Genomic DNA, 16,672 nt, shown 5'->3' with positions numbered 1-16,672 from the left:
ATGGTCTGGTTGCATCTAATTTGTAGCTGCTTGTAATAATATATATATATATATATATATATATATATATATATATATATATATATATATATATATATATATATATATATATATATATATATATATTATTTTATTCTATAATTACAATATATACTTATATATTCGCTGCAAATATATATATACCTATATTTACATGCAATTCACACATATTCATAGTTATATTTGCCACATTTTCTGGCATATCTTACTTAACTTTCCAGTTTTAAAACCCATGAAGTGTGCATTCAGACAAATCCATTACTTTAAATATATAGTGATTAACAGTTGATTGATTTTTTGAGAAAAAAAAAATTACAAATGTCTGGCAATATACTATTCTAGCTAAATAAAACTGGTAAGTTGGTTTTAATCACATTAAAATGATAAAAAATCAAAAAAGGTTTTTAGTATTTAAAAAGGAAATCTATACATACATCTAATGACTTAGCAACATGTTACATTTCTGAGTTTTGTAAAGGACCATTAAACTAGCGACTCGCCTGCAGCTGATCGCTTGTATTTGACCCAGAACTTGACCTCCGGAAACTCTCGCGAGATTTGTAGCGGCGGTGTAGGAATTTGTCAACTGTCGCGATAGTTGCAGCGGTTGCTGAACTGTGTGCGGTGGGAGGGGGAAAAATGGCCGCTCGCGGAGCGACACTCGGAATGATGAGCGACAACAACACAAACACAACCCCTTCAAAATGTGACAGCTGACCCGAACCGACACCAGCACACACACCGGCTTCCGAACGGATGGGTATCGCGGCCGGTGGCGGGGGAGGCCAGGAACGACAGCGTTTGTGTTCAAGTTGTAATTTGAAGGAAATAGGTGAGTTAGCTAGCCTGCTAACGTTAGCCGCGCGCTAAACTGGAGCTGAACGAACTAGAACCAGAACAAGATACACGAAAACAGACCACAGCAGCCGCATTATCACTTCTAGGATGAGCGGACCGGGTCAAGACAGCGAGCCAGAGGCCAAGGTGCTTCATATTAAACGGCTGTACAGGTAAGAATGCTCTGAGCAGGCCGGCACTGTCGGGAAATCTCTGTAATGCTTTGTAAATTTTATGTTTTTGTGGGTCAGAAGTGTTGGACAACATATTCATAAAGGTAAAATGCTAAACGAGACACTTGACACTTGAATGCAGCTGCAGTTGAGCCATTTTTAGCCTCTCCGTTTCCATATTGTCTCGTCTTATATTATTTGGCATGTCTGGCATCAGATTATAGGCATTGAATCTAAATTTACTTCATGATTTATGTCTATAGGTTCTCTTTTTAGTTTCTATAAAAGGATAGATATGTTTGTATATAAGAATGGAAGGCCAGCATTTCACGATAATTTAAGATATTTAAAGCATCTGCACGTGCGACGATTGTTAACATGCCTGATATGTGTATAAGAGCCAGGCAAATGTGTTCATTTAAAATAAATAGTTTATTGAAGCTTTAGAGTAAATGTAAATAAATAAATACATGAATAAATAATATTTGAAAAAGATTGATATCATATTTGATACATTAAGCTTTGTTGACTCGTATAGTGTGATATAGGAAAATATGGATGTCCAAAACGTTTTATTCAGAGACCCAAACAGAGTGAATATATATAAATAATGTACAAAAAAAGTCTGTATTGTAATGTAATTTTGATGCATACATGCCCCCACCTTCAGTTATGTCAAATACATACATAGATGTGTATATATATAACATCTAATACCTTTTACATTCAGAAGGTTAACTATATGTTTTTTTTTTTTTTTTTTTTTGTTTTTTTTTTTCGAAAATCAACCCTCAAGTCAATAATTGTTAATTTAATAAATGCAAAAGAGGTCAGTGGGATTTGTGGTGTATGAAGTGTATGTCACAGTGTTTTCACCCTCTGCTTTTTGCTTTATGTAGGGCTGTGGTGGAAACGGTGCACAAGTTGGATATTATAATCAGTGGCAAGTCATCATATAGGGAAGTCTTCAAACCTGAGAATATCAGTTTGAGGAACAAGTAAGTTCTCTTCGTGCAACCTGACCAGGCACCATACAACATAACTGGTCCCATAACGTTGTGTATTTACATGGATGAGAGAGCTTTTATCATCTGTCACAGCTATCAACCTTCTCATATACTTAAATATCTCAGTTTCTTATATTCGTTTTGTTGCGTTTCTTTGACCAGATTGCGGGAACTTTGTGTAAAGCTGATGTTCCTGCACCCTGTGGACTATGGACGCAAGGCAGAAGAGCTGCTGTGGAGGAAGGTCTACTATGAGGTCATTCAGGTCATCAAGACCAACAAGAAGGTGCCGTCACGTAACTCGTTCCTCGATTTAAAGTCCTGTTTGCTGTTGTGTTTGTTATCAGACTGAAATCCTTCCTCTCTTCGCAGCATATTCACAGCCGCAGTGCTCTGGAGTGTGCCTACAGGACTCATCTGATCGCCGGGGTCGGCTTCTTTCAACACCTGCTGCTCTACATCCAGTCACACTATCAGCTGGAGTTACAGGACTGCATCGACTGGACACACGTCACCGATCCACTCATCGGTGAGACACGCTTTCTTGAAATCATGGAAAAATGGGGGCATTTAAATTGAATTAATTTTTTCTAATTAAAATGAAAATGTCATAATATAGAATTATTCTAAATTATATCTGTATTGTTATATTAATAATGTTAATGTAAAATAATATTACAATAATGTGTAAAGAAATCTAGGCCGTAGTAATTATTTATTTATTTTTCTTAAATGTAATTTTTCTTAAATTGAATATAATGTTCTTTGTGAGTTTATTTTCTATTAGAAAATCCATGGAGCTTCAATAATCAATTGTTTTGGAACCCTATAAAGGCATAATTATCCATCCAAAAAAAAAAATATATATATATATATAAATTTCTTTTTTATGCAATCTATTCAAAGATAATGAAAAATTGGTATTGAGTCGACACTATTGACTCTAGAAGTCATGGAAATCTTTTAAATACCTTGTACTTGTAGCAAAGTCTCTTGTATTCCACTATATACACTGTCTGACTCTCCAGTTTTAGCTTTTGCTCAATGAACTTGACATCGGGTAATCTTTCTATGATTAATGACTGCAGGCCGTAAGAAGCCAGTCTCAGCCACCCCTAAAGAGATGGAATGGGCCCAGATGGCGTGTCACAGATGCCTTGTGTACTTGGGAGATCTCGGTAAGTGTGTTCTCACTTGATATTTTATAAAATCATCCTCTCAAATCTCCCTTTGGCGATGTGATATTATGTTCACGTAATCTGAAATCAAACCGTTTAATGTTTATGAAGCGCGGTACCAAAATGAACTGGCGGGAGTGGAGGCAGAGCAGCTGGCGGAGCGCTTTTATCACCAGGCCTTGTCTGTCGCACCTCATGTCGGTGAGCGAGTCCTTGCTTCTCACATCCTCCTTACAACACCTTTTCCTGGCACCAGAGAGCATGCATTTTATGATGTTTTTCTGTTAAACTGTGAATTTTAATGAACATTTAATGGATTCCTAGTTATTTTTTTATTGCATTGAGGAAATGTTTTGTCGTCTCCTACAGGCATGCCGTTTAATCAGCTGGGTACGCTTGCTGGAAGTAAATTTTATAATGTGGAGGCTACTTACTACTACTTGCGCTGGTGAGGCATCTGAGAACGGCATCATATTTAAATGTATACAGCAGCATTATAGGACAGCTTATTGTCAGTCCTTTTCTTTCCCTTTTGAAAAGTAGCATATGACTAATGTTCGAAGAATCTGATAATTCTTCTAAACAGACTGGTTTTTCCTGTCGAACAGTATTCAGTCGGAGACTCCCTTCGATGGCGCTTATGGGAATTTAAAGCGTCTGTTTGATAAGGCAGCCAAGATGTACCACCAGGTGAAGAAACAAGAGATGAAAAAACTTTCACCATCACGCCAGAGGTGTGTTCGCTCTTATGTACATATAAAAGACAGGATGGAGGAGTGTTTGTGAAAATATGTTTAGTGTGTTCCCGTTATTAAAATCAGGTTCTCAACCCTTTTGACTTGCTTTCCATTGTTCAACGAAAGCCCCTCTTATAGGCTATAATGTTACTGCTGGTATTTCTGAAAAGGCCGTTTGCTTTCAGACTGCTTTCTAAGTAAAACACTGGGAGTGCCCACATAGTCAACTACATACAAATATAAGTGCTTGGTCCATGAGTGTGTGAAGTGCAATTATTATAATTATCTTATATTATCAACTACAATTATTTGTTTCTGAAGTTTCCGGAACTCAGTATTGCTAAAATAATAGTTCATGGAGTAAAAAAAAAAATACAATTCTTGATTTAAATTATTTTAAGAATAATCTGATCTTTTTTTTTTCAGAGAAACTGTTTGTTTCATAGAACAAGAAATGGCAAGGTTGTTTTTTGGAGGGGAACTAAATATCACACACTCATGTATCAAGCACATTAAGACATTAATAATTATGTTGTATCATGTTAGCTATTAAATACTTATATTCGTATGTTAAACCAAAGAAATGTAGCCGTTTTATTATTATAAAATGTTGATTTCTGGTGCTGTCTAAGACGGGTATCACTACTATTATTGTTTGTTTTACACCCTTATCCCTGTGTATAAAACATCAACACATTACTTGTCCCACACTGTTTGTGCTGCAAACGTAAATTCAATACCTCAGATTTTACAGCTTTATAAAGAGATTTGTGTCACTGCTTATCTAATTAATCAGACATTTTTTTAATCATAAATTTTTTTATTAGATATTAATATTTAAAATGTAAATATTAAGTCTTACCTTAAATTATAATCCCGTCCTGTCTGTTTAGGAACCACTGTAATTTGTAACACTTTGGAAATCAAACTTTTTAAGCGAAGCATTAAGACGGGAAGTTTAATGATGTGGTGTTTACAAATGTAACACACCCCCTGGTTAGGAGTGTAACAATTTGCATATCGCGTGTTGTATGCTACACGGTCAATTTCCAAATCATCAAAGTGATCATCCGTATATGCATCAGAAGATTTGGATGGGGACAGATGCATTGCATAAAATTAAGTTTTTATATTAAAAAAATTATACATATTGTTTTATATAAGCATATTTAAAAAAATATATATATATATAAAATGCATGTTTATTTGCAACAGTTATGCTAACAACAATAAAAAGATAACTATGATATTAAAACATCGGCATTGCTCTGCGGTCTTTGAATGATAATGAGAAAATGACATTGTTCCTTTTGACAAGTGCATTCCAAATGACTTAATAATGACACGCACGTGCTCTGCTCACTCAAGTCTCCTCTAACAAGGGGATAGGGATGATCACTATGATTTGGAAAATGACACCCTGATCCATATCTAAAGACCAGAATATCATACAGAGACTAATTAATGATGGGATGAGTAAACAGCACCTAACAGTGAAATATAAAGCACTCAGCATTGACCTGGAAACCATACCATAAAGTATGCTAGCATCACACGGTGTAGACTAGCACGCACATGTCACACTCACATTAAATGAGTAATTCTTGCTTCAGGTCAAAAGACATCAAAAGACTGCTGGTGAGCTTCATGTACTTGCAGAGCCTGCTGCAGCCCAAGAACAGGTGAGAGCATCACCTCCTGAAAGCATCATTCCTTACCTGATAGATGTCATTTGACTAACATCTTGTCACCTCTTCAGTCTGATGGAGACGGAGCTGACGTCACTGTGCCAGTCTGTGCTGGAAGACTTTAACCTGGTGCTGTTCTACCTCCCACTTCCTGCTCACGGCAGCCAGTCAGCCAGCGAGGAGGAGGAAGAGCACGACTCCGTTTGCTCTGTGCTTCCTGACAGCCTCATATTCAAGATGGTTGTGACTTGCCTTATGGTGGTGCACAGTTTGAAAAGAGGGGGTAAGTTTGGATGAAGTAAGTTTCATGAGGTGTTTTTCATTGCATTTAGTAAGCATTCACCAGTCTAGAAAAAGTTCTGGCTTCAAGTAAATCATTTTTATTTAGAATGGCAGTTGTGTGTCGCTTCAGGCCTAATTTGATTTTAAATACAGGAGGCAGCGAGCTTAGTTTCCTGGTAATATTTAGACATTTAGACCTCATCCTGACCAGATATAACACTGTATAGGACAAGTGATAAATACCTTTTTATATTCAATATACTTAATATATTCGGTCTAGAACTTGATGTGATCAGGAACATGCTTAGCACTAGTGGGCAAGCACTGTTTTTCAACCGTTGGAAGCATTCAAACCAGAGTTCTTTTTTTGCAAATGAAGTGCTAACTCATTCATGCAACTGTAATTCATTTCCAGCTTCAAAACAGTACAGTGCCTCCATCGCTTTCACGTTGGCTCTGTTCTCCCATTTGGTCAATCATGTCAACATTCGACTGCAAGCTGAACTGGAGGAGGGAGAGAGTGATGTCCCACCACTGCACACTGATAAAACTGGTATGGATACTAATGTTTTGCTTCTTTGTCATTTTGTCAGAAGTTGTTGAATCTGAGCAAAAAATATTTAAAGCTGCCTTTTGATATTCACCGAAATTAGGTATCTTAGAATGCACCGTAATGTTTTTATGAAGCACTTATCATACCATATAATACTCAGCTCATTAGTATTCAGAAAAGCTTCAGTTTCAGATTTTTTGCTTAGTTTCACATTGTGATGCATTTGTTTGTAGATGATGCTGATGCCAGAGATCACGGTAGTGCTGCTCTCTCAGAGGAGAGAACCCTGCAGAACGGCTCCCTAGAGGAAGATGATGAAGAAGAGGATGAGGAGAAGGAGAATGAGGAAGATGAGCCTAAGGGGAACGGAAGGACGACGGGGACAAAGAAAAGCCTGGAGAAAAAAAGATCAGCCGAGGAGACGCAAAAGCAGAAGCGGAAGTTTTCACGGCTCTCCATGCTTCGCCGCAGACGCTGTGCTCACAAGGAGGACGAGAGCGACCTGAGCGAGGGATTTGAGAGTGACGAAGAAGAGGATGAGGAAGGCGGTGGTCCTGTCGATGGTCTGGGGGCCGCTAGGGTCCAGATGAACTCTTTAGGAAGGGAAGGACGGAGGGGACCGCTGCCAGAGGATGGCAGCTGGGAAAGCGGTTCGGAGGAGGACGAGGGCGGCACGGCTTTTGACGTCGAGACGGACTCTGACATGAACAGTCAGGAGTCTCGTTCAGACCTCGAAGACATGGAGGACGCTGAGCATGCGCCACAACAACAGCAGCAACAGCAAGAGGAAGATGAGCAACCGCAACCGTCTCGGGAGGAAAACGCTACCCCTCCAGTAACCAACGGCCCCTCAGTGTCTAATGACGCCAGCATCAGCAGCAACCTGCAGGCCATGTCCTCTCAGCTCTTCCAAGCCAAACGCTGCTTTCGACTCGCCCCCACTTTTAGCAATGTACTGCTCCGCCCCGCATCTACCACTAACCCCGCCCCAGTGCAAGAAGCCACACCTCCTGCTGAAGAAATATCAAGAAAAAGTCCAGAGATTGCTAATGGAACCAATGACAATGGTACGTTGCTTACAAGTAAGTGATTTTAAGATTCCTCCAATTGTGATTCCTCCGACTCTTCTTGTGTATTATTTTAGTCAGTTTCACTACTTTTTTGTTTTATATCCAAGTTTGGGCCATGTAAGAAGTCTCCCATAATGCATTTATTTGATCAAAAATACACAAAGCTCATTGATAATATATAATATTTTAGTAAATTAAAATAACTGTTTTCTATTGTACTTTAACATCTTTTTCTATTGTATTTTAACATTTAATGTATTCTTGATGCAAAGCTGAATTTTCAGCAGTCATTTCTCCAATCTTTAATGTCACATGATCCTTCAGAAATCATTTTAATAGGCTGATATGATGAATGAAAAATGTATTAAGATTAATATAATACTTGCTATCTATTAGAATTTCTAATAGACAGCAAATATTATTTTATATTTCTAACAATTACACTGCTTTGATGAATAGAATATATTTTTAAAAAGCAATTTATTTAAATACTAATTATATAGAACAATATAAACATACTTTTTGTCACTTTTGTTTATCCTTGCTTAATAAAAGAACAAAAAAAAACAACTAATTTTACTGGCCCCAAACCATTGAATGGTAGTTATTTTGGTATATAAAACTAATTTCCTAAAACTTGACATTACCTAAAACCTAAACGCTACACCGTTACACTGCCTTTCAAGCCTGTTATTTCCATCAGGAAGTACATATTCAGTCTATTCCTATAAAACTATGATTACGTGATGTCACACGCAGATCCTGACTCTGATTCCGAGGGCAGTGAGAACAGCAACCATTCGATCCACAGTGAGAAAACCCTTTCTGAACGACTGGAGATACTGACCAATCAGGGTCTCATCCAGGTGGTGAAGGTCTTCTTGGATTGGCTGAGGACGAACACTGATATCATCCTCATGTGTGCTCAGGTACAGGTTATTCTAAAGTCGTGCATTTAACTGCATAATTATGTATTTGCTTAGCTACTGTTCTGTATACATGTTGGTCTTTGGTCTCTGCCCAAACAGAGTTCTCAGAGCTTGTGGAACAGACTCTCAGTGCTGCTTAATTTGCTTCCTGAGGGCAGCAAGATGTTAGAAACAGGTGAGGAAATCTGTTTATAAAAACTCATTTATTAAAAAATACAACACTTTTTTCTAAATTAATAACAAGATCTTTTTCCTTTTGTTTTATTGCAGATTTAGGTCTGAATAAGGATGTGACAGAACTGCTGAATGAGTGTGAGCAGCCTGGCTTGGTCCAGACGCTGCTGCTGCCAGAGGATCTGGCCCTCCACCACCTTCCTGCCCTCAGCGTAGCCCATCGACGCCTGGACTTCACTAGCCAGAGACCCCCTCTCACGCCTCTGGATGAGGTATCCATCACACTTATCTCCTTATGTGCTCACAAAGAGTTTTTGACACATCAGCACTGTTTCTATTTGTTCACTGTGAATTCAACAATTGTTCTGAGCAACCGATTCAACAATATGTTTGTGTCATACATTATACATACAATACATTTAAATCACGTTTCAATGTTTCTTAAATTTCCTTGTTCATTTAGTAAAAATTGTGTGGAAACCAAAACATTACCGATAACTGGTTTTTGCTGCGTTTTACTTGAATTTTGATTCTGAATATGAAGTGCCCATATTATGGTTTGCTTTTTTTAAGGGTCATATGTTGGTTTTTAGATTCCTCAAAACAGGTTGACATGCATACAAGGTCAAAAAACACTTACATTTTCTTAGAACATGCAATTATTTTTTACCTTAATTGATCAGCATTTCCCAAATATACATTTTTTCCAACCCCCTCCTTTGCATGATGCTAATTTTCAGTGCTTGCTTGGTTTAATTTAAAGCAGTGTTTGTGAGCTTTCAAAAGCGGGACACCTATTGGCAAAGAATTAATTTGTGGTTTCATTCAGACCAACGCCAGGTCTGTACAAGTTTGCGAGACGTTTTCGTTCACATTGCATTAAATGTAATCTTCAAAAATCTTTAATAAATGGTACTTAAAAATAGTTCATTGTATACAATACTATTAAAAAATTTGGGCTCAGCAAGATATTTCTGTTATTTTTTTTTAGATGAACCATTCTCAACCTTGATAATAATTATCAATGTTTCTTGAGCATCAAATCAGCTTTAATATAATTTCTGAATTAATGACGCTGAAAATTTAGTTTTGCCACCTTTATTGTCTCTTATCAGAATATAAAAATCTTATTTGTTAATTGAGGGACAGTGTTATAATTGATTGGTGCTTCCTCAAGATTACATTTTTAAGGATTCTACATCCCTACATAACTATCATAATGCACAGTAATGTCTGTTCAGTAAAAATCAAGTACATGGTTGCAGCTAATTACACTGTAGAGGATTTAATTTTGTTACATGATATAATTAACATTCAGTATCTTTTTTTTTTTTTGCATTCTCTAATGTTCCTTCTTTATGTCTCTTTTTCTCCATGCTGTCCAGTGTGTGGTGCGCGTGTGCTGCATTCGCAGCTTTGGTCACTTCCTCACAAATCTCCAAGGCAACGTATTGCACTTCAACCCGGAGGCGGGCATCTTCACCAGCATCAGCCAATCAGAGCAGGACAACCTGGTTCAGCAGGCCAAGGCCCAGTTCCGCATGGTAAACGACGTGAGATTAAATAGCAATGAAAGACGGATATAAAAACCAATAATAACAGCTCTGCATTGATTTGCACTATTGAAACAGTAACGCAGTTGATCTCTTTCGTGTGTTCACATACATGGGCGCCGATGGCGATTTCAGCAGCCGTGGCACCTAAATCCTTGCAGAAATAGTGACAGAAAGTGCATCTGAATGATAGGGTCCACACGGTTAAGAAAACAGGGCTTTTTTTTTTTTTTATATATATATAAAACCTCGCCACATTTGTGCACTTTTGCTTGAGAGCCTTATGTTGCCAAGCAACTATGCAGCCCTTACGGGTAGAACAAATGATGGTTGAAGTGCCACCTTGCTGTGCCGGTGAAGAGGCGGCTCTTTCTGGTACAGTTTCATTAAAACCTTCAGGGTCTGCGAATGAAAAGAATGTCTGGCAGTCCATGGCAAGCCTGTGAAATAAGGCTGCATTGAAAGTTCTCTCATAAGACGCCACTACAGCACGTGCTCCGCAATCAGCATGAAATTTGCGTCCCTGCTGTTAAATAAGCTTAGAGGGTCCTGCGTGATTTTATTTTAGTTTTATTTTTTCAAAGAAGCGGTTTCTGTTGGTTTTAGTCTATCCTACAGATACCCTGATCAAATCTTGGTGTCTGTGTAAACAGCAAAACAAGAAAATTAGATTTAAAATGTTCTATTTTTGCCATTTGACTCATGACTTTGTCCTGTTAATTTAGATTTTTAACTATAGTTGCTTGTTTGATAGTGTTAGATCTAACCTGAAACCATGTCTTGGCATTCATTTGAAGTTAGCGAGGGCATGGGAGTTCGTGCACGTGAATCATGCAGCCTTTAGGCAAAAGTCAGTGTTTTGAATGCAAAAGCTGTATCATTGTGCAGCTCCAAAGATGAAGGGGTTTGAAAATGTTGTATAGCAGTGGTAGGTTATCAGTCCATTTTGGTCCACATTATTCATAACAGGCCTTTTTGATCTGAAAGACATAATGATATTTCTCTTTGACAGTATCCGCCTCTATCGTTTGCCTCTACAAGTCAGACCAGCTATATTAATTTTGAAAGTCTCTTATACTTACAGAAGATGCATTTATTTAATCAACCATGCAGTAAAAATTAAGTTTTAAATGTTATTACAATTAAAATAGCTGTTTTCAATTTTAATGTTTTTAAATGCTATTAACTCTTGTGATGCAAAGCTGAATTTTCAACATCATTACTCCAGTCTTTAGTGTCACATGACTTTTCGGCAATCATGCTATTTTGCTACTCAAACTTTTCTTTTTTTATCAGTGTTGTGCTGCTTAATACTTATGTGCAATGATGCAGTTGTTTCCAGGATTGTTTGTTCAAATACATTGCACTGAAAACAAGAAATGTGCCAACATAAACCAGGAGCTTAGTTAATTGTGTGGTTAAACAGTGTGAAAATAAAATAAATCTCTAAAACCATCTTAAAATTTACTTTTACTTTTGTTTTATCTTTCATCACGTTTTATCTCAGTCCCATTCCCCCCCCTTTCCGGTTTTCTCTTCCCAGAAATTGTAAAGTTATTTATATCTGTGGTTTAATCATTAATCTCTTTAAGGTATTCTTTTAAAAAATGAAATGCCCAAAACATAGGTATAAACCAAGTGTGATGTTTTAACGTCTGTATCTGTCTGTTACAGTATACCAATATTTGGGGTTAAGAGCAAAAAAATATATTTAAGGTGCTTATTCACACCTTGTGTTTACTGAGGTTAAAATCTGAGCCATGTTTTGAGGTTACTCAGAGGTTATATTGACCTTGCCTCGACTCGTCCACAGGCGGAGGAGGAAGCTCGCAGAAACCGGCTAATGAGAGATATGGCCCAGCTGCGCCTACAGGTCAGACCAGCTGTTGGGTTTAATTTTAACTTTCATTAATGCACATCTTGCTCAAAACATTTATCCAAATGTCCTCAATGAATGGGCGCAGTAATGAAGCATTTTCTCTGTCTGCAGTTGGAGGTCTCTCAGCTGGAGGGCAGTCTGCAGCAGCCCAAAGCGCAGTCCTCCATGTCTCCTTATCTGGTGCCAGATACCGCGGTTCTCTGCCAGCACCTGGGGCTGCTCAGACAGCTGGCTGCCAGCGGCTGCTTCATCATCATCATCCCTCGCACAGGTCAGCCCGTGTGCCGCCTCCCGTCTCCTAATGAGAGTTTCCACAATCGTGGTTATATTATGAGGCATAAAAGATTCATATTTTAGTTTTGGGAGTCCCAACGCAAGGTCAAAAAACACACATGCATTTATTTTTAGCTTTATTTTATTTTAGTTGTTCCAAACAGTTAATTTTTTCAAACCTCTCTGTTGATCGGTTCATTTTTTTAAGCAGCGTTTAGCTTTTAACGCTCCAAAAGCGGCACGTAGTGACAGAGAATTAATTAGCATTTTCATTCAGGACCAGAGATCAAGAAGTAGGCTGGCAATATGCTAATGTTTAATTTTTGACGTGGAAATTGAATAACTGGGGACTTGTTTTAAAAAAGACTTATTTTCAGAGACTCGAAACATGTTAATAAAAAATGTAGTCAAACAGGTTCTGGGGTTTTTGGTAAATGTTAATGAAAAAGTTTGCTTGAATAAAAATTGTACACGTTTAAATTAAAGTGCTAGAATTACTAAAATTGAAGTAAAAATAAAATTAAGTATTATAAAAAGCAAATACAATTGCAGACAATAACTGAAATACAAACAAATCCAAAATACTAATAGATATAATATATATAATAGTATATAAATAATACTAAAATAACACTGATATAAAATTTTAGAAATGGGTTCCTATGATGTAATAAAATGACTGGGAAAGAAAAAAAAACTGTATAGGGATTTTTTAAAATACATTAATAAAATAGATTATACACATTAAAAAATTAAAGTAAAAATAACATCTAAAAGAATTCTAAATATTAAAAATGCTATAATAGCATATAAACAATATTACAGTAACACTGCACAAACTTTTATTAAAGAGTAAAGCCTGCAAATCGTTGTTTTGAGTCAAACTGGTTCTCCGGTTTCTGCCTTGAATGTTTCATTAACATGTCGGTCTGACTCAATGATTTTTAGCGATCCTCCTTCACTCTAGAAATGTGAAGTTTCACGGAAAAGGAAATTCATCAGTCAAAAAGAGTGTGGGCCTTGGCATAGGCACTTGACACTTTGTATGGCAGCCTTTTGACTTAATATGGCAATATTTTTGATTGGCCAACAGTATGTTTACACTAGTTCTTTTTAATCGCCACACTTTAAATGATTTAAGTTCCAAACCCGCCAGTTCGTACCTCAGATGCCATGAAACATATGGATTTTTGTACAGAAGGTGTGCCAGGAGTGATCAATCAGGTGCTCGACTGAAATGAATTTCTGGTCTCTTGCAGTGATTGACGGCCTGGATTTGCTGAAGAAGGAGAACTCCGGAGCGAGAGATGGAATAAGATTCCTTGAGACAGAGTTTCGGAAGGGGAACAGGTACGTTTTAGCTACAAAACCTGTAGAACTAAAAGTTTAACGTTTCACGCTTCAGCTTTTATTCTCACTTATTGTGCAACAGGTATATCCGCTGCCAGAAAGAGACGGGAAGAAGCTTTGAGAGGGACAAATTAAAACGACAGGACATTGAAGCCTGGTAGGCCGCATCATCTTCACTTTCTGTAGGAGAGCGGAGTGATTGAAGTCCTGGAGGGTTTTCTGCAGACAGACTGATTATTTCTGTTGACAGGCACCTGTATAAGATGGTGGACAGCTGTCGCCAGCTGACGGGATCTCAGAGCAGTGGAGATGAAGACACCGCTGGCATGGTGACCATTCTGACAGGACACTCACTAGAGGAGCTGACTGAAAGATCAGCTTCCATGAAGGTCAGTCGGCATAATCATAATCTTATAACAGAGGTCCACTTTCCTGTGGAGTTTACCTCTAACTGTAATCAAACACACCTGAGCATGCTAATCTTTGTTTTAGGATCATTAAAAAAAAGTTTGATCTCGTGAGCTAGATTTGAGAATCACTGCCTTGTAACATGGTATGTGATTGTTCTGTTATTCTTGTGGAAATTTAATTTAAAAGTGACAGAAAAGATCTTTATTTTCATTAAAATATTCTGTGCTTTTGAAGACTCCTGAACAAAGCTATCAGTTATTATAAAATGCTTAGCAGCACAGTTTCAGTTTTTGAAAGCATTAAGAAGTCTTTCTTGAATTTTGAAAGACTTTTTTTTTCACAGATAAATTGAATAAATGTATTTCTGAATGCATTAAATGTATTTAGTGTATATACACACATTTATAAATGTAAAGATTTACTATAATGAATAACGACTTTTAAAAAATACTTTTAAATACACTATACATGACTAATGTACTATAAATTATTTAAAATGTATTTAAGAAGTTTTTTATTACAAACATATTTTAAAATGTATAAAAAATTATATAAACACTTCAAAAGTTAATTTTACATTTTAAAAGGTCTCTTATGCTCATAAAGGCAGTTTTTATTTGATAAAAGAATACAGTAATATTGTTAAAAAAAATTTAACCTTATACTTTAAAATATTATTTATTCTTAATTTTTAACTGCTAAAAGTTGAAAAGAACAGCATTCATTCAAAATAGAAATCTTTATAATTTAAGTATCAACTCAATATCAGAGTTACTATTATTCGTTTTCCAATTTAACACGTCTTTGCAGAATAATAGTAATTTTTAAAAATGATCCCAAATTTTTGAAAGTTTCCTAATGGAAAAGCTGATCTGTATTGCAGCACTGCCACTCCACCCAGACTTCTAGAGGTTTTTCTGTAAGAACGGTTGGCGTAATTGCCTGTGTGTGAGATGCATTAAAGAAAAAGATTTCAAAACCAGTACGAGATACGAGATTTTGAAGAACGCTGGTAATCAAACAATTGACAATACTATTTATTTTCCTACTGTAAAAGTCAAAGGGGACAAAATATCATCTTTTGTGTTCAGCGTAAGCAAAAAAAACTCGTTCGGGTTTGGAACGGCATGAGGGTGAGTAAATGATGACAGGAAGTTGATTTAACGCTCTCTGTTGCCGCGGCTGCAGGCGGCTGTCCAGGTGGTGGCAGCAGCAGGCATGGAGCTGAAGAACATCACCGACTTCTACCGGCAGTGGAAAGAGATGGGCTGAGAGACGGCGTGGGACGCAGGGGGTCAGCTCTGCATTCGGCTGATCGCATACTCACTCCCCCTCGCTCGCTCTCTCTCTCTCTCTCTCTCGCTCTCTCTCTCTCTCCCACTTTACTGCTCTGTCTGTGTCTGCATCTCCAGGGGAAAAAAAAAAACTCAAAAGATGGAGGAGGGTTGGAAGGAGGGAGGGTGCAGGAAGCGTTCGGAGAAAAGAGAAGTCGGAGGAACGGGGGGCTTTAAGCTACAACAGCGCATCCTCGACCCCGACACGGGGGGGTTAAAAGAAGCTACAGGGTGAAATCGCTCAGTTTAAGTGCCCCCGACCGCGCCATAACCAAGCATATATACCGATGAAATGAGTGTATATGTTTCGAGAGAGAGAAATACGAACATTCATGTGCATAAACGTCAAAAACAAACCCTTTCATCGAAATATATAGAACAATGTTTTTGAAATCTTTTTTTATTTTGGTCTCCATGGGGTTGCACTGCCACATGGACGTCTGTGTTTGGTGAGCACAGAACAGAAATCATCCCGTCTAGCGTTTACCCTTGACTCCTAGGGTTGCGAAGGATTCGGGGGTTTAGGGTGTACACTTCTTTTTGATGATTTGTTCTTTCTAACGTGGCTTCCCCACCGTTTTTTTTTTTTTTTGTTTTTTTCTTTTTGCTGTGTAACTCTGTGATTTAATGTATTGTGTTTATCTGTGTATGAGCAGGAAGTCTGGCAAATGGTTGCTTTTATTTGATTTTATTTTTGTATGTCGTATTGCCTTTGTACGCTGTGCTGAACACACGCAGGGATGAGGATGGGTGTAGAGAACCGTCGCAGACATCACCCGGCTCCTGTCGCACTCTTCTGTGCTGACGGAGGTGGAAGTGTTTCTGCTCGACTCTCAACGCGAGATTACTACTCGGCAAATCTAGTCCCAGTCATTCGCCGTCACATTCTCCTAGTAATTGTCCCATATTGCACAACGCAAAGGAATCCAATGTACGTGTGAGGCAGTGCATTAAACAATAAAATGATTTCATTTAAGTCTTTTGTCTCTGTCGTGGTTGTTAAATGTTTGGGAATTTGGGAAAAAATGTTTTTTAAAAAAGTAACATTTTACAATAAGGTCATATTTGTTTGTGTTAACTAACATGAACAAACAATGAACAATGCATTTATCTTTGTTAATAAAAATCCAATCATTGTTACTTTTAGTTCATGGTGTATTAGCTAATTAATAAACAACTTAAGTTTAATTTTCTAATTAAGGCTG

At 37.5% G+C, this 16,672-nt stretch overlaps 1 protein-coding gene across 2 annotated transcripts; it reads left to right on the top strand.

Annotated features, from left to right (window-relative positions):
- Positions 1-657: 657 nt before the first annotated feature.
- Positions 658-16,443, top strand: smg5 (SMG5 nonsense mediated mRNA decay factor). Of its 2 annotated transcripts, none has more exons than XM_043261154.1 (22): positions 658-1,049; positions 1,949-2,047; positions 2,219-2,342; positions 2,429-2,585; positions 3,145-3,234; positions 3,346-3,435; positions 3,604-3,682; positions 3,843-3,968; positions 5,585-5,653; positions 5,731-5,942; positions 6,357-6,494; positions 6,728-7,561; positions 8,324-8,493; positions 8,593-8,668; positions 8,764-8,939; positions 10,053-10,211; positions 12,034-12,093; positions 12,211-12,370; positions 13,632-13,722; positions 13,805-13,879; positions 13,973-14,111; positions 15,322-16,443. In XM_043261154.1, the coding sequence occupies exons 1-22, from the start codon at positions 985-987 to the stop codon at positions 15,403-15,405; spliced, it is 3,273 nt and encodes a 1,090-aa protein (XP_043117089.1). In that variant the 5' UTR covers positions 658-984; the 3' UTR covers positions 15,406-16,443. The 2 variants fall into 2 exon arrangements, with proteins under 2 accessions (XP_043117089.1, XP_043117088.1); XM_043261153.1 differs by having other exon boundaries at positions 6,728-7,576.
- The last annotated feature ends 229 nt before the right edge of the window (positions 16,444-16,672 follow it).

Source organism: Puntigrus tetrazona, chromosome 16 (genome assembly GCF_018831695.1).
Source record: "Puntigrus tetrazona isolate hp1 chromosome 16, ASM1883169v1, whole genome shotgun sequence".
Classification (NCBI taxonomy): domain Eukaryota; kingdom Metazoa; phylum Chordata; class Actinopteri; order Cypriniformes; family Cyprinidae; genus Puntigrus; species Puntigrus tetrazona.
This window is presented reverse-complemented; position numbering and strand designations above follow the sequence as displayed.

Excerpts from the sequence above, each read along its gene's own strand:
- smg5 (XM_043261153.1), top strand. The coding sequence starts at position 985 with ATGAGCGGACCGGGTCAAGACAGCGAGCCAGAGGCCAAGGTGCTTCAT. Across the intron at positions 2,048-2,218 it reads AATATCAGTTTGAGGAACAA|ATTGCGGGAACTTTGTGTAA; the intron begins GTAAGTTCTCTT and ends TTCTTTGACCAG. Across the intron at positions 6,495-6,727 it reads ACTGCACACTGATAAAACTG|ATGATGCTGATGCCAGAGAT; the intron begins GTATGGATACTA and ends ATTTGTTTGTAG.